Genomic DNA, 19,784 nt, shown 5'->3' with positions numbered 1-19,784 from the left:
AGAAGGTCTAAATGAAATGTTTATTAATTTAAGTTAAATTTCCAGAATAACTCCATTGAAATACATCAATAATAAAACCGATGTAGGTATTTTACGATATTATGATAAATATAAATATGTATGAAATACAAAGAAATATTACTATTTTAAATAAATTAAACGGGTATTTTAAATTCTGCCACCAACAGAAATATAACCAGAATAGAATTTTGTTATAAAAAGTTTTTTTTTTTTAAATGTTAATCACTCAGAGAATAAACAAACCTTATTATCCAAACAAAATTAGAGTTTTCCGTTATTCAATTCCTGACACATTAGGATTTGTAGTGACATCTATGGACTTTATTGCACAGATTCTTGGAGTTTTTTCTGTATACTTATTTGTAGTACCAACCTCACAATTAAAATTTTTATAAATCCTTTATTTGTTTCGGCAACACTGATGGTTGAAGCTCACTAAAACCTGATAACACTTTTGGCATGTTTGACAGGATGAATTGATCATTAGTACATTATTATTCACAATATTAATTCATTTTTAGTTATATGTTTTATTGTGAGGGGGAAAACGTACAAAACCTTGATTGTGAGTTGCAGTTTTGTCCGCAAAAATTCACTCCCCAAGAGATTAAACAATGACATTTAATTCAAGTACAATGTGAAAGTTATGCATAAAAAATCATTAGAAAATGGAGATATCTCTTTATAATTTTCACATCAAACACTTAAAATATGTTTTTAAGAAAAATACACCAAAAAATATGTAAAAATCACAAATTTAAGAAATATATTATACAATTTTTTCAAAGTTTAACGATCCTAATTGGACTCTTATCCTAAATTGGGAAAACTAAAGAAAATACACAAAATGAAATAAATATTTCCATTTTATAACTTTAAAAACAACTTTGCTATAAATCACTATATTTTTAAAACATTTCGCGCAAAGTTATTCAAAATATATTATTTGAGGGCCCTTTCCTTATACAGTACAAGACTCCACTGATACCTCCTAACTGTTATGTAAAGTATTACAATTACTCAAAATCTAATGGGGGTATTCTAAAAAATAGCACACAATTTGTAGCTTTGCCATGCAGTCTTGCAGTGCGTTTGATATCATTACAGTATGTGTCTTGATAGTATTTATATGTTAAGATGAACTCGCTTCACATGGAACTATTATCCGTGTTAACATATTGTTGTCCGGGAGTTTTTTCCTCAACCCTGGTCCTAATTATACTCAAACAGTCTGCTGCCCGACCCTCTGTATATTAATCACAAGTAACCGCAAACCCAATTCTGATCTGTGCAATGTTTTAGCATATCTCACACTCTACCAGAATTAAGCAAATAGAACACCTATAAGCGTCTTCTTCCGCTCCCTACCAACAGTATGTAAAAGATGCTTTTAGGCGTTTCCCGCAAACAATGTGTCAAGTGGAGTCTCACTGTATCAGGATCCCAGCAAACATATGGGAAATTTGCATGCATCGAGATGTGATATTTATATTGATCAATTGAATCAACCAGTTTTTATGATTCAATTCCATTTACTTATCTAATCTAATTTTCAACTTGTCAACAAGATGTAACAGTTGTTTACAATTATGTAATATGTTATATGAAGTGTATGTAGCATGTGATGAGTAGGTTCCTTGGTTAGATTTGATTTGAACAGGGCGTAATATCGGGCCATTTTGCAATTTTTATTGTTGCCGTGTGTATTTACACACGGCAACAATCGTGCATTAAAAGCATGGCATGAGCTACTCCTCGGTCGAGCTTAGATTTTAAAAACACATGACAATCGTGTCATATCCATATTTCCACCTCATGTGGCATGGAATACTCGCATTTTTACACTCATGACATTTTTTCAAATCGCACAATTCCGTGTTATGCCTGCATCGAGCTGTATACATTTAAGGTCTAATTTCTTGACTGCGGTTAATAACAGTAGCGGAAACTCACATTTTTCAATAAATTACTGATCTGTTTAATCAATTGCCAAACATATTTGTTCAATAAGGCAATAAAAAAAATACTCAAAGATATATTACTATCGAATACGTATGAAAGCTGCGATCATACTGCTTCTAGACCTATTCAACAGTACGTCTCTTCTTGTCAAACTGTTGGGCCGATTCTGTTATACAATCAAATAAATGCCTTACCACACAAAAATACTTATTATTGTATGTAAAAACTTGTCTGCTTCTATAGTGTAAGTGGTTACCGCGTTTGGGTACCATTCCGGATGTCCTGGAATCAATTCCCAGAGGGGTCATAACCTGCCCATTATTGAACATCCATATTGCATTAATTCTAGAAACTTGTATTTACGCAATGGTCTTAGATCCTTCCGCATATAGGTAAGATTTTCGGTACCTTGGTGAATAATCTAGTGTCCGATATGATAAATAATATTAATATTGAAAATAAAACACTTATATTTTATTTTAGATCACCTTGGAATCAATACCGGGACTTTAGCTAAATGTGCTAACCACTACACTATGGAGGCGAACAATATAAGGCGATTGTTTAAAAGATAAGTATTTTATTTAACAATCAGATAATATACGCAACAATTTAACTTTTTATCATTATTTTGCTAAAATTTTAATGGTTCTCGGTAATTTATTCAACAAATTACTTAAATTATTCACATTTGAGAGCATCTTCCACTCTTATTAGCCCATTTAGACCTTTACGCGGATATCCATTATGTTTGTGAACTAGTAGCGGAGACATTGTGCTGCCATAACTACGAAAATGCGCGATCCAAAGCATGCATCACTGTTGTTCGCAATGTGTCGCTGTTGGAACGAAATGGATCGCTGTTAACAGGGTGCTAAAAGTTGCTTGCCCGTATAGCGTAAACGTATCAACATGAGTTTATTCCAATTTACAAGACTACCCATCTGGCAAACTATTTCTCAAATTCCATAATTATCTCTAAATCCTATACTTGGTTACGAATGAATTTGATATTTAACATGATGGTATTTCAAATACAAAACAACTCTCAACAAAATACAAGCAATTTTCATGAATATGCAAGTCGAGAGCATTTGCAGGGCATATGATCTGTAATCACCTGGCTTGTGAAATAATGTGAAAGCAATAAAGTGAAAGAAATAAATAAAGTGAAAGTCACATTTTATAAAGTGATCGCTTTATACACTGCGTTTTTCATTATTTCAACCACGATTGACCATCCCCACGGCTTGATTTTTGGAACTTGTTAATATTTATTATCCAAGCACCCATTGGCATACGAGTTTAGTATTACTTAAACCGGATGCCTTCTGCTTTACAGACCTTATGACAGATCATAATGTCTGTGAAGTTTCATATTTCCTTCTCATAAAATTTCTTAGCCTCTGTGTAATAACTCTGCACAGGTTAAAACCATCGCTTGCGTATACAAAGATTTGAATACTCAATTCATTGTTATTATTTCAAAATTGCAATTACAAATATTCCTCGGTCAACACACTTCCGACAGGAAAGATGTTTCTACCCGTTCGGTCGATTAATGCTTAAGGACGGGAAGAGTATTTTTACCTTCTGCGCTGGCCTCATTTCAAAGTCACAAAAGAAGGAATTTTCATATCGCTCACTCCTTTCAACAATGTCATAAATCAAAAAACTTGATTTTTCAGGAGATCGTTTTTAATGTTTAAAAATATAATAAAATGTATTAAAAATAAATATTAACACACTTATTGAACATTTTACTGTGCAACAGATATTTTTAGGTAAAACCTTATTGTTTTTTCTCCATTTGAAAAATATTTTGTATTTTTAAAAAAATAATTAAACGATACCTTTTCTTCAAAATGCAAAACAACACTTTCTGCCCTCTAGCGGGTAAATATTAAGTTAAAAATATGCCGCTTTTGCTGGGATATAGTACATTTTCTGGGCATTCCGAAAACAAACACAACTGAAAATTGACAATGTTTGATATACGACATTGTTGATAGGAATGAGCGATATGTAATATTTTTATTTGAATATACCAATTTCTTTGTTAAGGTCTTAACTATATGTATATTACAGTAGTCTCGGTTATCCGACCTTCCGAGTAATCCAACCTACCGGGGCAATGCCTCTTTCCTTTACCAGACTGCACGCATTATATTCGCGCACCAGGCGACAGTCCTCAGTCCTCAAGTGCATTTGTCCGTAAGTGCATTTTGATGTTTTAGTTCGTTACATTCAAATATGTTACTTGTACATATTTAAAAAGTTTTCCATGTGCAAATAAAATTAACACATTTTCAATGATGTTTTTATCATTTTCCGTACTATCCAATCTTTTCGCTTATCCTACCTTGTCGCGGCCGGTTCAGGTCGGATAATCAAGACTACCGTATTATCAAATCCCGTCGCCAGCAGACCGCAGGCGTAAACAACACCCGTCCGAAATATGTTAATGGAGAGTCCCGTTTGGTGTTCACTTTCAAAGCGATCGCGGTGAGCTACTAGTTCACAATCACGGTGGATACGCCGCTCTGGACAGAAGCAGGTCACGCACGGCCCTGTCCGGATGGAGATGGCAAGCGGCGGCGCGCAGTGACTAGCTGGCGCGGCAGGTGACGGCGCCCTCGTGGCCCGGCGGGCTCTCCGAGCCGGCGCGCGCGCCCGGGCCGCCCTCGCGCGCGCCGCGGCCCTCGCGCTGGTAGGTGATGTTGAAGAGCATGGCCTCGAAGGGGTCGGCGCGCATGCGCTGCTGGTTGGCCTGCGCCACCTGCGGCACGTCCGTCACCTCGCGGGGGTCCACCTCGCCATTCTGTCGGGGGAAAGAGAGCGGCATAATTTCAGTCTGCTCTCTGCAGTTTATTTATTTATTTATTCAAACTTCATGCACAACAAAAGAAAATAAGTGTATTGGCAGGCTTATTGCTAAAAAGCAATATCTTCCGACCAACCAAAAACAGACTAGTGATATTGGTCAAAACGTTTGATACCATATCGTAGTCATACAGGAGAAAGTGACCAAGTGCTTTTTTTTTTCAAAAACGTGATTATTGACTATTTGACATCTTACTAGCTTAATATTGCCCTGAAAAACATCCCAAAGGATTTTAAACTTGGAAGTATAATATATTGACTTGGTAAAAAAGGACTAACTGCATTGATGTTTATTTTATTGCCAAACAAAGTGACTTAAATGGCCCTCCTGAAGATTTTACGTTTTGTTAGTTGGTCACTTTTTCCAGTTTGACTACGATGTTCATTCCAAATCTGTGTATTTTTTATAAGAATTTGTGTTTTAAAATTGTATTCATAAATGTATGCGAGAAGAACAAAGAGACGCAGTTCTTCGACTTTTATTTTGTTTATAATATTGTCCCCACCATGTGTAACTCCTTTAAAATCGTATATAAGGGGTGGAAGACAAATTTTTGTGTGCTCAGATAAAAATAAAATTCAAACGTGTATACGTCGCGCTCGCTCTTTTTCAATTGGCGTCACTATGTTCTTCTCGCCCTGAAAAGTGTTTTATAATTTTCGATATATGTATTGGTGTCGCTTTGTTCTTTTCGCCCTCATAACTTTGTAATTTTCGATGAATAAATAATTGACTTTCATTTGCGCGTTTCCGTCTTCCTCATCACAAGTGTTCCAGTACCATTAGACGAAACACCATTTATGTATAGCTGTTTGCAATCAGAGGGTAGATAGTACTTGAACATTAAAAAAAAAACATAAATTACAAATTGATGATAATGAGGAAGGCACAAGAAAAAAGTATTTTAGGGAAGGGGGTAGAGGGAAAAACTAAAGGGAGAATAGAGCAATTAACCGGATCCACGCGGCTTGCATAACCGTATGTGTTTTCACAAAACATGCCCCATACGCGGCTGATATAAGCGTATGTACTTTTACTTTGCTCCAAGTTTCGAACCTCAGTACAACTTGGAGGGATTTTTTCATGGAGTGGAACTTTGAATAATATTCAATTATGTCAATCCTTGGCCTTATGACATCTGTTGAAATATCTGACAAATAATTTGTAACATCACAAGGATAAATAAAAGAACAGATCCCTGATTTTTCTTGAGGTCGATAATTAGTCCGCGCCATAATCATGCCCTATATCTGTCTCACTCTCGACGCTACACATCGCCAGTGAGGCAGGTAAGAGTGACACACGATGCGTGCTTTGATTTATTTATGTTACGATCTTTTTTGTTTATATTACGATATATTTCAAGAATAATGTGACACAAGTGTATTATAGAGTACTAAAAAGGCACAATGAATCACATTGAACGTTTTTGTTTAGGAAAATAAATCATTTCTTAACTAAATACATGATAAAAGTAATCCTTTAAAAAACGGCGAAATACCGCCGCGCACGGGCGTCTCTCAGGAACAAAGTTAATGCGGTTAAAAGGTTAATACAATCCTACCTCTGGTCTCGGGCTCCATAACCTGACAGTAGACTCAATACCACTAGTGGCTATAAGACACAACGTAGGATGAACTTGGATGCAGTTCACTATGGATTCGTCCCCTCTCATGCAGCGGACAATATTCCCCGTTTTCCGGGACCAAATAAAGAAGGAGCCATCATCTGACCTGTGAATGAACATATAAAGCCAAATAAGAAACAGGGAAAGATCGTTGATTCCAACAATGATGGTTCGTACCGAAAATGGAGGTGTGAAAATGGAGATAATAAGCCCGCTAATGTACTTATTTATTTTCTGTACATGAAGTTTAAATAAATAAATAAAAAAGAGAATATCGTAGTCTTACAGGAGAAAGTGATCAACTAACAAAACTTAAAATGTTCAGGAGGGTCATTTAAGTCACTTTTGCTTGGCAAGAAAATAAACATCAATACAGTTAGTCATTTTGAACAAGGCTCACAGAAATAGTATTAAATTGAAGAATTTTTGTGAATAATAAAAACACAAATACTTCTCTTTTTTTAATAAAATAAAATTATTAAAAAAAAATATTTACATACCCAGCAACAATGAATTTTCCATCCTGACCAAGGAAGTTGGCTTCTTTGATATCTGTAGTCGTATTGCAATGGCCCAAGAATCTGTGACGATAGTCAATACAGGATCCCCTCAACTGCTTTTCCAAAAAGCTGATTGTAGCATACGAAGATGATTCATCCGACTCTCCTGGATAATGAAAATAAATATTAATCACATTAGAGACCTCGATTTTTCTCAATTGTGATAAAATTAATTTCTGTGATAAATACTTTATAAAGTACGTATTTCAGAAGAAAAAAACCTTATTTTTAATTTTTTATCTCACAAATCATGGATGTCGTATTATTATCGCACAAATCATTGATATCACATTTTCACCTCACATATCATTAATATAATATTTTCATGTCACAAATCATTAATGTCATATTTTTAGCTCATAAATCATTCATGTTACATTTTCATCTCACAAATCATGAATATTATATTTTTAATCTCACAAATCATTAATAATATTTTTATCTCACAAATCATCAATGTCATATTTTTATCTCACAAATTATTTGTATCATATTTCCATCTCACAAATCATTAGTATCATAATTTTTTTATCTCACAGATTATTAATACATAATACGTTCAAATCATATGCTTTGAAGGTACCTCAATTGTACTGGAAAAAGTGCTTCGAAAATTGGTTCAAATGCATGCAAAAGTTTATTGATCTTCAAGGAGAATATTTTGAAAACAATATGGCCATTCTTGATTATAAATATTTGTTTTTACTTGTCTATCTCAAAACTTAAGTAGCAACCTACGTATGCTGTTTTCTTTCTTTAACCTTCCCCTCCAAGTGATATGTATTTACTACAAATCGACTTTTCAAATGAGAATATCAATATAAAATATAATAGATACAGGCTCAGAATTTTTGTATTCCTCCCTAATATAATCTATTATAATATAAAGTTAATTTGCAGAGACGGAATAAATAATTTGTGAAAAAATCGGGAATAAAATCACCAATACACAAACGTTTTTCATTGTTTGAGCGCATGCTGTTGCTTTGTGTATATGCACATATCGTTGCAAGTTTAGCAGTGCGCAGACCGTCGTATGCAACGGTCGTGTCGCTACGCTAGCTATTGCGACTATTTAACCTGTCTTTTTTCTCGTATTCTGATAATTACCACAGCTAACTTTATAAAATTGTTACATTTCAACTTCAATTATGGTCAATAAAAGCAACATTTAGAAATATTTATATTTTTCCCGTTTTTAAACCACATATTCATATGGTGTAAAAAATACATATCACCGGAGTACACGGAAGTTTTTAGCATCGTAAGGGAAGGGTTTACATTTAACCGGACTGAGGCCAGACACCGCAATACGTGCTAGTTAGTAACATAAGTAGTACACTAGATTATCGAGCATAAACCAGTAAGTCATAATGCCTGCCTCTGTCCGAGAGCCAAAAGGAACCGGGCAAATAATCACCATCGTGGGTCAGCTTCTCCAGCCGGTTCATGGCCAAGTTGATGTCCTTCTGCAGCAGCCACACGGCGTGCGAGTTGTTCTGCTTGGGGAACTTGTCCTTGAAGTACACCAGGCACTCGTGCGCCTCCCGCGTCTTGTCCAGCTCCATGAGCGCCTTGGCCAGCCGGAAGTGCGACTTCATGTGCTGTGGGTCCAGCTTGATGGCCGAGTAGCAGTCGCGGATGGCCGCGTACACGTCGCCAGCCCTGGGAACAGTGCGTGCGATGATGAGATACCTCGACACGTCTTGGACATGAGCCTGGGTGAAGACCAATCTGACATCGGATCCGTGTTGGTTCATAAGGAACTCTCACTAGAGGTGGTATCAAGTGTTTATAATACTTGAAAATGATCAAGAGTCGGCCATCCGGCCGCATACACATCGCCAGCCCTGAGAACAACATGTGTCATGATGAGACACCTCGACATGTCCTTCACCTGTCGATGCTTTGCCCTCATTTCAGCATTGAAAGACAACAGCCAGAGGCACGTTGCAGGAGCCTGGGTGAGGACATATCTGAACCCATGAGATGTGGTATCATATATGATAAAAATAGTGAAGGACATTGGTACCATAAACCAAGCTACGACACAAAATTCTGAACCCTCTTCTAGTGGAACGGAAGATCTGCTGATGATAGTCAACAGGTCTTCTGTTTATCAACGATTATCATTTATCGTTACGTATATAATTTATGTATTTTACTATCAGTTTTTAATTTATCAAGTAAAGAAGACAGAATAAAACTAAACTACATAATTAAAAGTTCTAATTTCTTTTACGCACAGAATAATTTATAAAAATAATAATTCAAAGGTCTGTAAAAAATGTCATTTTGAATTTGACAAAGAAAGAGCACCACACATTGCTTAAAGAGCCACATGTGACTCGCAAGCCACAAGTTGCCGACCTCTGCCCTAGGATATAAACCCGGGCAGATTGCGGTGTTATATTGACTGCAGGCAGCGGTAGTAACTGAAGTTCATTTTCTAAAGACCCCCTCTGTGCGAGTGTGATTCTATACTGTCTGAACTCGTGATTTGCATATTTTTTATCCTGCCATCGTGCAACGCACGAAAACCACAAGTGGTTATTGTGAATGTTCACCGATATGTAAAATTTACAAAAAGCAATTTGTTAACAAAATTTTGTTAATTTTTATCGGTTTTACTCTGATTTTAAATAAGACATACTTTATAAATATCTTACCTAATCACTCGAAAAATTGTTAATCTATTAGTATCGTGATACACCTTACCATTTCCGTCTCATAAGTGCAGCGGCTCTGTTGGAGTAAAGAACTGCACAATCTGAACACAGTGCAATGGCTTCATTGTAAAGTTGAACCGCCAATGTGTAATTATTTTGACGTATTTCTTCATTTGCCTAAAATCAAACAATTTTTCTTTTTTAAATCTATTCGGATTACCAATTTCATTCATTGGTTGCGCTTTTTGAAATGGAAACGATCAATTTACTAATTACCTAGCTATTATGAAAATGAAAAATAAAACACAACCCCTATATGTATAGAACATGTAAGGAAAATCACAATCGAGCGTTTTTGCCTAGAATTTTCACTCATGAATTACATGAAATTATAGTAACTTTAAACATAAAGAGTAAATCCACTCACGAGTAGGCATAGGCTATGAAACTTAAATAGTTGAAGCTTGAGTAGGGTCATGATAAGCGGTGTTGCACAAGCTGTAGCTAGATTTCAGTCACTTGGACGTTAGGTAATTCAAAAAAGGAAAATCACACACACATATACAGTATCTACTCAATGAATTAGGGCCACGCAGAATTTCGCGCAATTTCTCAATTCAAACAGGAATAACTCAGAGAAAACCTTGAATAAAACAACATTGAATTTTATTTACACATGAACACTTTATTACGCTTAAATAATGCATATATTTTCATATAAATATAGTTAGTATTTAGTATTTCCACCTTTGGCAGAAATAACTGCCTCAATTCTTTTTGGCATACTTAAAATGCACTGTTTTATCATGTTTTTTATTTCTTCGTCTTCTGACCAAATTTTTTGAATATTTTCTTTTAGACAGTCTACTGTCCGATTTGGAAATGAGTATACCTTATTTTTTAACATGCTCCATACGTTTTCTATAGGATTAAGGTCCGGAAAATTTCCAGGCCAGGGGAGCAAAGGCAGATTTTTGTTAGACAAAAATTTTATCATTGATTTAGCCCGGTGGCAAGGTGCCCCATCCTGCATGAAGGTGTATGGACCTTCTGTTGGGTCGAGTGTATGGTAGAAGGGCAATAAAATTCGTTCGAGGACCTGCTTATAGGAATTTTGGTTCATTGTTCCTTCCACGAAAAACAACGGCCCAGGTAAATTGTTAATAATACATGACCATATCATTGTTGCAGGGGGGTGTTTGATAACTTTTACCACACAGGCCTCATTGTAACGTTCCATTGGTGTTCTCCTGACGAATCGACGGCTCTCTGTCACGGCTTCTAACCGGCACTCATCACTAAAGATGACCTGAAAAATAATGAAAATTTAAGTTTAATTCAAATATATAAGTTTATTTACTAAAATGATATGTTGAAAATTCAATTTTAATAAATACCTTTTTCCAATCATCTACCGAGTAATTTCGATGTAGCCTGGCCCATTTTAATCGATCCGCTTTCATTCGTTGTGTCAATTTTGGTACTTTTTCAGGGCGCCTGCATTTCAGATTTACTTCGTAAAGACGTCGCCTCAGTGTTGATACCGATATATTTATACCCTCTTCTTCCAATTTTATTTTTAATGTTTTTGCTGATGCACTACGGTTTTCTAAGGCACTTTGAACGATTTTTCGATCAGTCCTCGGTGTTGTTTTTCTAATCCTACGACAGTTCTTTCGCCGATTGCTGGTGGCGGGTGACTGATTTTTTATTGATTTTGAAATTCCGTCCACTGTTTGACGAGAAACGTTTTCTTTTTTTGAAATTTCTCTATTAGATAGTATTTTTAATTTCAGTAGCACTATAACACTAGACTTTTTTCGTCAGAAATGTCTTTACTTTTTCCCATTTTGTCCTTTTCAAAAAAAAAACACTTTTGTTTACAATTTTTTTTTATACTTTATGAACTAAAATTAAAAATTAAGTTTTTTTCACAAGACACGATAACTATATAACCTCTCTGAACAAAACAACAACCAGAACTCAAGAAACTTCACTAATAAATGAGATAGGACTATTTTTTGAACTTTCAACTATCTGTCTACCTGTGCCAATTAGGGACCTTTCTCAGAAAAAGGGTTTGAAATTTTGTAAAGGCTTAAATAATCCAGGTATATTTTACATATTATTGAAGGTAATATACATGATATTAGATGTCAATAGAAAACTTAAAGTATTTATGCAAAATAAATATAATAATCCAAAAGATTTCAGAGTATTCAAAAAAATAATGGGTGGCCCTAATTCATTGAGTAGATACTGTACATATATACAAATACATTTTAATGTAATTGTAAAATAGTTTTATTTTAAATATTTTTCTTTCTCTTTTGTGTGTACGTAATATTTAAAAAAGATATGTATACATAATTTTTTTTTTTTTAAACTTGTGTAAAAAGAACCCCACTGACAAGACACATAAGGTGGCTTTTTTCTGCAAAAAAATAATAGGTAATGGATATGAATTTAGAAATTAATGGATATATCGCTCACTCCTTTCAAGAACATCATAAATCAAAAATCGACAATTTTCAGTTGTGCATGTTTTCGGAATGCCCAGAAAATGTACTATATCCCAGCAAAAGAGGCATATTTTTAACTTAATATTTACCCGCTACAGGGCAGAAAGTGTTGTTTTTGCATTTTGAAGAAAAGGTATAATTTTTTTAAATACACTAAATATTTTTCAATTGGAAAAAAAACCTTCAGGTTTTACCTAAAAAGATCTGTTGCACAGTAAAAAGTTCAATAAGTGGCTTGATATTTATTTTTAATACATTGTATTATATTTTTAAACTTTAAAAACAAACTCCTGAAAAATCAAGTTTTTTTTATTTATGACGTTCTTGAAAGGAGTGAGCGATATGTATTCATATGTACATTCATATTTAACAAGAAAAATATATATTTATTATGTAAACAGAAAGGACATCATACCCGCTCCTTGAGGTCTTTGACTTTCTTTGGTAAAACATATTCCTTGGGCTGATCCTCTGAACTGCTTCCGCCATTGGAGCTAGACTCTTCCGGGGGAGGCATTACGTCCATATTTTCCGGAGCGCTGAATCCGTTAGTACCGTTGGAGTTAATCTTCTTGTTGTGGTGATTGTGCTGAATCACAAAGCTTTCCAGCAAAACCGGCAGCCTGTGGGAGTTTATGTCAAACAAGTACACTTGGTCCGATCCCAAGTTTACCAGCAATTCGTTTCCATCCGCGCTGAAAGTTAAATATGTCGTCGCCTTTTTCTGTATCGAGGTTTCATTTTGGCGGAGGGAAGATAAATATCCTGTAAATTAAATATTATATCATGTAGTATTAACTTTTTTTTCTTGTTTTTAAGCCCTTATGTGCACCCGATGGTGCATATGGCACTGAATCATATAAACGCAGTGTTATCTTGATCGTAAACACATGAAGGAAAGGTGATCAGCCCTCAGCTTCAGGTACCAGTCCAGGGTAATATTGAAGAAATATTATGATTATGATTTATTCAATATTACCCTGGACTGGCCAGGGTAATATTGAATAAATATTAAAGTGAAAAAATCACTTATATTTATTTTACCACCCCCCCCCTGGGAATTGAACCCGGGACCTTCAGTATGGTAGCCGATCGTGCTGGCCATTAGACTATGGAGGTGGACAATACTACTCCTAATACTACTCCAAGGTAAATATTATATGTAAAATACTATGATAAATAGATTCTTCATTTTTATTTTTTTACTATAAGTAAATCATTATTGATTTAAATTAAGGTGTGGAATGAAGACAGAGAGAGATATTTGGCGACATTACCTTATAGTACAATAGTCGATGGTAATATAAATGTAAATTTTGTCCGCCTCTGTAGTGTAATGGTCAGCAAGCTCGGCTACCGTTCTGGAGGTCCCGGGTTCGATTCCCAGGGGGGTCAAATAAATATAAGTGATTTTTTCACTGTAATATTTATTCAATATTACCCTGGACTGGTACCTGAAGCGGAGGGCTGATCACCTTTCCTTCGTGTGTAAACGATCAAGATAACACTGTGTTCATATGAAGCAGTGCCCTATGCACCATTGGGGTGCGGATAAGGGTTTTATTATTATTATTATTATTAATATAAATGTATAAAAATACCTGGAGCAAAGTACTGGACACAGTTTCGGGGAATATTATTATCTGGATCACCTAGACCCGCTCTGTTTATTCTAACAGTCAGTCTCCCTTCATCCCTCCGTGGATGATCAGTAGATGTCTAGAATAGTAAATAATAACATATTTACTGATAAAATTAATTTATATACATACACGGTGAAGCAGATCACTCATCCCATACCCCACCCCTGGGAATCTAACCAGGGACCTCCAGTATGGTAGCCGAGGGTGGCACATGTGGCATGTAATGACATTACAGAGGCAAACAAATAATTCTTCTTCTTCTAACCCTTATCCGCACCCAATAGTGCATAGAGCACTGCGTCGTATAGAAGCAGTGTTATCTTGATTGTTAAATACATGGTCCGCCTCCGTGGTGTAATGGTCAGCGTGTTTAGCTACCGTGCTGGAGGTCCCGGGTTCAATTCCCAGGGGGGGGTGAAAATAAATATTATTTATTTAATATTACTCTAGACTGGTTCCTGAAGTGCAAGAGTGATCACCTTGCCTTCATGTAAGTAACAATCAAGATGACACTGCGTCAATTCGATGCTGTGCCCTATGCACCATTGGGTGCGGATAAGGGTTATAAGTAAGTAAATACATGAAGGAAAGGTGATCAGCCTTGCGCTTCAGGTACCAGTCCAGGGTGATAAAAATAAATATTAGATTAAAAAATAACTAACATTTATTTTTACCCTCTTGGGAATCGAACCCGGGACCTCCAGCATGGTAGCCAAGCATGCTGACCATTACACTATGGAGGCGGACAAATAATTACTAAAATATAATACATTTGGACAAATTAAAAAGTTATTTACTATTTCCGAGATTGTTTTGATCAAGACTCATTTAGAACATAATACACAAAATTAACAACAAAAATGAACTCACATATTGTAGTTTAGAAAGTTTGATCATTCTCCTGTCATACAGTCGGACATAGAAGTCGTTAGCTCCCACCGCCAGCTGCTCGGGGCGTCGAGGGTTGATGGCCAGACACTTGGCTTCCGCAAAGCGTCCCAAGTGGTTTGGGAGATTGATCAACACATTCGAAGAGTCGGAATTGCAAACGTGCGGCGCACGCAGATCATGTTGACTGAAATGCAGAAATAAATCATAAAGGAAGAAGAAAGTAATGATTTTTTTATGTAACTGGTAGAAGCCTAAACCGCAATAATTTTGGTCTATTTTTAAGAAGGATTTGCCTCAGCGATGTCAATTCTAAGCTGTCAATCGATCTCTTTGGTGGCCAGGCCGGGAGTCGTCTACCTTGAGGTTGGCCGTGTAATGCAATGTGGGAAAGTCTGGTTGGTTCCATTCTCCTCACATACGCGCATACCATTGTCTTTTTCTTTGCTTTTCCGCACCTAACGATCTTATCGTTAGGTGGGGTACAATATCATCTTTGATCTCGCATATTTCTCTTCATCATATCAGCCCGTTGAGGTCCACTGCTGGACAAAGGCCTCGCCCTTCCGCCTCCACTCCTCCCGATCCTGCGCCTGCGCCTGCGCCGTCCCCATCCACTGTCTTCCAGCAAAGCATATTTCTCTTATCTTAGATTATTTATTCCATTACCATAAATTGCTTCATCCCTGTGAGACATCTGTAGTAAATAAATTTTGTATGTAATTATTTCACTGCTTTCTTCTCCGTCTTGTCGAAGCAATGACTCTTCTCCAGTTATCCCTTGACTGCGCTGCACGTGGCGCTCCAACCACCGAGGTGCCTGCTGCTGTCTTAACTTGATTGGTCCATCGTGTGGTGATCTTCCTTTCCCTCTCTTCCCCTCCAGGCTACCAATCACAACCAGTCATTCCAGGCTATCCTCATTACCACGCCCAAAAAGAACTGAAGAATCCGTCAAGTATAGACATTGGCCAGAGTCAAGCCATCCAAGTGTAACTCCTACACTATGTAATTTCCCTGCACTTATTCTTAAATTTAAGTCATTTATGCCACTCTATAAAAAATTGCACAATTCTTTGATAAATTTACCATTAAAAAAAAATAGTCTATGTTTTACTCTAGCTTACTATCAAATTGAAAAATCCAAACTTACAGAATGAAGCCGTCTTCTCCCGCAGACCACACGAGGCTCGGGCTGTCGGGTGCGGTGGCGAGTCTCTTGACCCGGCTGCAGTGGCACGTGCACACCGACACCGTGTCCCCGTCCGGCGAGGAGCCCCCCACGATATCTCGAATCATCACGGTGGAATCCGCGGCGCATGTCGCCAACATGTACGGAGATAAGAACTGGAAATATACATATATGTATACAGATAGTGTGGTTTCTCGAGCGCCCGAAGCGGCAGCTGAGCTCTATCATTTATTTCACTTTAGCCGGACTCATTTAAATCTCAAGTCTAAAATTTTTTGCACAAATTTAAATATTGTGATTGGTGTTAACTTTAAATAGTTAAAAGTTATAATTTTATCAAGGTTAGCTATTAACTAATAAAAGTGCATCAATAATATCATTGCGTCATTTGTATAGCAATGCGAGTCCTTGTCGGCGTAGTACATTTCTAAGAATCTGTGCCAAATGAACATGTGGCAATGGACGTTAAAAGTGCTTTGTGTTAAGTGAATCCCTAAAGGGTATGTTACGACCATAATCTCATCCAAAACCCTTTTCGGGGATAAATGATTGCATTAAAAATATAACAACAATATGCAATTCGCCCGCCTCCCTAGTGTAATGGTCAGCACGCTCGGCTACCGTTCTGGAGGTCCCAGGTTCAATTCCCGGGAGGGGTCAAATAAATATAAGCGATTTTTTCACTGTAATAATTATTCAATATTACCCTGGTCTGGTGCCTGAAGAGGAGGGCTGATCACCTTTCCTTCATGTGTAAACGATCAAGATAACACTGTGTTTATATGACGCAGTGCCCTATGCACCATTTGGGTGCGGATAAGGGTTAAAAAATAAATAAATATGCAATAGACAATAACGATCCAAGAACGTGTGCTTAAACGGTTCATTTAAAAAGGAAGATGACCCGAATACTTTAACTAGAAAGCATTTTTGCTAACGAGAAAGGAAATAAAACAGGTAATAAAGTACAAGGTACTTCTATCAAATACAAAAAGAATTAGCACTTCACGAAAACAAATGTCTGCACAAAAGACTGACTGAAAATCCTACATTTGAGGTACATACAACAACATGATATAACATTTTGAGTGTGTCCAAATACTTGTTCACAAAATCTGGATTATCTCTTACGGTCGTCAGCCCCGTAAATGCCCAGACTTCCATATTCTTCTTCATCTTTGATGAGATGTCAAAAAATAACATGGTATGTGGTTTTAAAATAACATGGTTTTAAAATAGAACTATAAAACTGTACCTTAACAGAGAATATGTTCCCATTATGTCCCGTAGATATTGTTCGAAGTGTTTTGTGTCGATACGGATCCCATAGTATAACACGAAGGTCATCAGAGGCCGATGCTAAAACCCTAGAAACAAAAGAAAAAAGCATAGCTCAGCTAAATCTGTATTATTAGCTATCTTTCTTCTTCTTTAACCATATCTGCTCCCTATGTGGAGCATATGGAGTCCACAAACTGTCTCCAGGCTCTTTTGTCGGCTGCCAGCTCCCTTGCATCCTCCCAAGTCAGGTCCGCGTCCCGATGTTTAGATGAGAGCTGCCGACGAATTGTATATATTCAATCACAATAAAAAAATATTTATACTGAATTTTTTTTTTTCTTTTTTAAATTCTTTTGCATTACATGGCATAAATTCAAATACAAAAAATATTAATAAAAATGAATACAAAAAAATATCCCACAAAGGCATGGCCTGTGTGTGGGTATACAAAATAAATAGTCATAGTACAGGGTATAAGGGTATAGGTTTCTAAGTAGAATTAGTTAATACAAAATACAAAAAACTTAATATAAAATACAAAAAAATACTTGACTCTCAGTAAACAAGTTTTTTTTTGATAAAATTAAAAACTTAAAAACATGAACAAAGAAGATGAAAAAGTAAAAAAGTAAAAAGCTAGCGATTATGTGCTAGATTACTATATTGTAATTGTAAACGGGAATATATTGTGGGTATACTGGCAAAAAGCGTTAACTCTAAAATTCCTGTTTTAACCCTTTGCACTTGAGACTTTTTACAACATAACGGTACATAGTGGCAACATATAGTCGTCAACCGATTTACTGGGGAATTCACCATGCCGACATATTGTCGCCGTTCGAGTGTAAAAGGTTAATAATCCTTGTTATTTCAAGCTTTTAGCCTGAATAAAATAACCGCTATTAAACTCAAAGTTGAATTTACTTTTAAAACCACAGTAATATCATATTTTAAACTACTCAGTGTATTTTGCCACTTTATAGAATGTTGAAAACTTTATACAGTAATATGCATCTTGAAATTAAAACTTTCATATAAACTTTTCGAGTTAACATTTTTTGTCAGTACACCCACAATATAGGAAATGTGATAATATACATTTATTACCAGTGATAGAATTCAACATTTTCAAGAACCGGTTCATCCTTAGGTACTAGCCCTACCCCCCCCCCCCCTCCTATAAAAAAATAGTTTTTACTAATTTATTTGCTTTTTATTCAGCACATAAACAGAACATTCACATAACTACTGAGAATGCTCCAAATGCTGAAGCGTATCTCTTTCACAATGTTCTTTTTACTGTGCAATAACTTAACTGAATTTTTCCACTTTTTTTTCATCTTTCCAATATGTTAACCTCTTCGTGAGGTTCAAATATTTTTTACAATGTGGCGGACCAAGTAAACCGAGCGTGCTCTGATACATGATCTCAATCGGAATATTGTATGACAACAAAGGGTTAAGGATCGGTTCGGCGAACTATAAAAATTTTAGGCACCGGTTCTAGCGAACCGGTGCGAACCAGCTGAATCCCACCACTGTTTATTACGTATAAATATAAAGTTTAACATACGATCCATCGCAGTTCCACTCCAGGCAGTTGACGCAACCGAAATGGCCGGTCAGCTCCTTCTCCAGGCCCAAACGGTTGACGAGGCCGGTAGTAACTTGGAGTTCCTGCTGATATTTCCTGCAAATATTACCGTCCCCTCTTTCTCGGGCGCAGGTCATCGCAACCGCGCCATCGTCCCATTCCGATCTCAGCACCATATTCTATTTTAAATACTCGCGTCCTGCACATATAATACGATCATGGAGTTTGAGGGTTTCAAATTAACAGAAAGTAGCGATTTATATATTGAAAAACTAGTATAAAAACAATAAGTATGGATAAAAACACAAAATTTAAGGATTCAATTGTTATCGAACAGTTTTTCGAAGCTGTCAAAAGTTTTGACAGCTAGCCTCCATATTATAGATATTTGGATTTCTTTATTGTCTATTATATGATATTAGGTAGCAAGCACACTGACGTTTTTCGATCAGAATTCGAATGTACGAAACATTTATAAATCGTACACATTTTGTATGTTATTCGAATTTGGAATTTTAGCATGGGGTATCATGCATTTGGGATTTAAAAAATGAAAAACATAAGAGAGTGTTTTAAAATATTTGTTTTAATATCTCAAATATATATTTGAAAAAATATATACATCTTTTCTAAGGATGGAAATATAGATTAAAATATAGAAAGAAGAATGAACGCTAGAAACAGAGTGAATGGTGTACCGAAATCAGTTAATGCAAAGAAAAACCTATCTTAATAAAGCTTAATAAAAAATAATAATATTTGGATAACTTGTACAAAGCCATTTTCGTAAAATACTACCTCGAAGGGAATACAAAACGGAGTCCTGGTTCCAATCTTTTATGTATGGAAGTGAAGCGTGGAGTTGGCAAAAGAAGAATGGAAGCATACTAAATGCTGTCGGAATGCGACCCCTCAGACGAACATGCGGTAAAACGATGTAT

General features: G+C 36.1%; 1 protein-coding gene across 1 annotated transcript; it reads right to left on the bottom strand.

The window, feature by feature from the left end:
- Positions 1–4,034: 4,034 nt before the first annotated feature.
- adp (WD and tetratricopeptide repeats 1) lies at positions 4,035–19,225 on the bottom strand. The gene is made up of 11 exons (XM_088274366.1): positions 18,823–19,225; positions 17,224–17,335; positions 15,930–16,123; positions 14,759–14,963; positions 13,847–13,964; positions 12,661–13,010; positions 9,773–9,900; positions 8,475–8,719; positions 6,995–7,160; positions 6,432–6,600; positions 4,035–4,804 (listed from the first exon to the last, which is right to left on the bottom strand). The coding sequence occupies exons 1-11, from the start codon at positions 19,017–19,019 to the stop codon at positions 4,592–4,594; spliced, it is 2,097 nt and encodes a 698-aa protein (XP_088130492.1). The 5' UTR covers positions 19,020–19,225; the 3' UTR covers positions 4,035–4,591.
- Between the last annotated feature and the right edge of the window lie 559 nt (positions 19,226–19,784).

Source organism: Brachycentrus maculatus, unplaced genomic scaffold, assembly GCF_059751285.1.
Source record: "Brachycentrus maculatus isolate JH-2025_06_01 unplaced genomic scaffold, ASM5975128v1 h1tg000660l, whole genome shotgun sequence".
NCBI lineage: Eukaryota > Metazoa > Arthropoda > Insecta > Trichoptera > Brachycentridae > Brachycentrus > Brachycentrus maculatus.
Note: the sequence above shows the minus strand (reverse complement) of the source record. Positions and strands in the feature narration are given on the sequence as shown.

Excerpts from the sequence above, each read along its gene's own strand:
- adp (XM_088274366.1), bottom strand. The coding sequence starts at position 19,019 with ATGGTGCTGAGATCGGAATGGGACGATGGCGCGGTTGCGATGACCTGC. Across the intron at positions 14,964-15,929 it reads GGAGAAGACGGCTTCATTCT|TCAACATGATCTGCGTGCGC; the intron begins GTAAGTTTGGAT and ends TCTGCATTTCAG. Across the intron at positions 9,901-12,660 it reads TCAAAGACCTCAAGGAGCGG|GCAAATGAAGAAATACGTCA; the intron begins GTATGATGTCCT and ends GTTTGATTTTAG.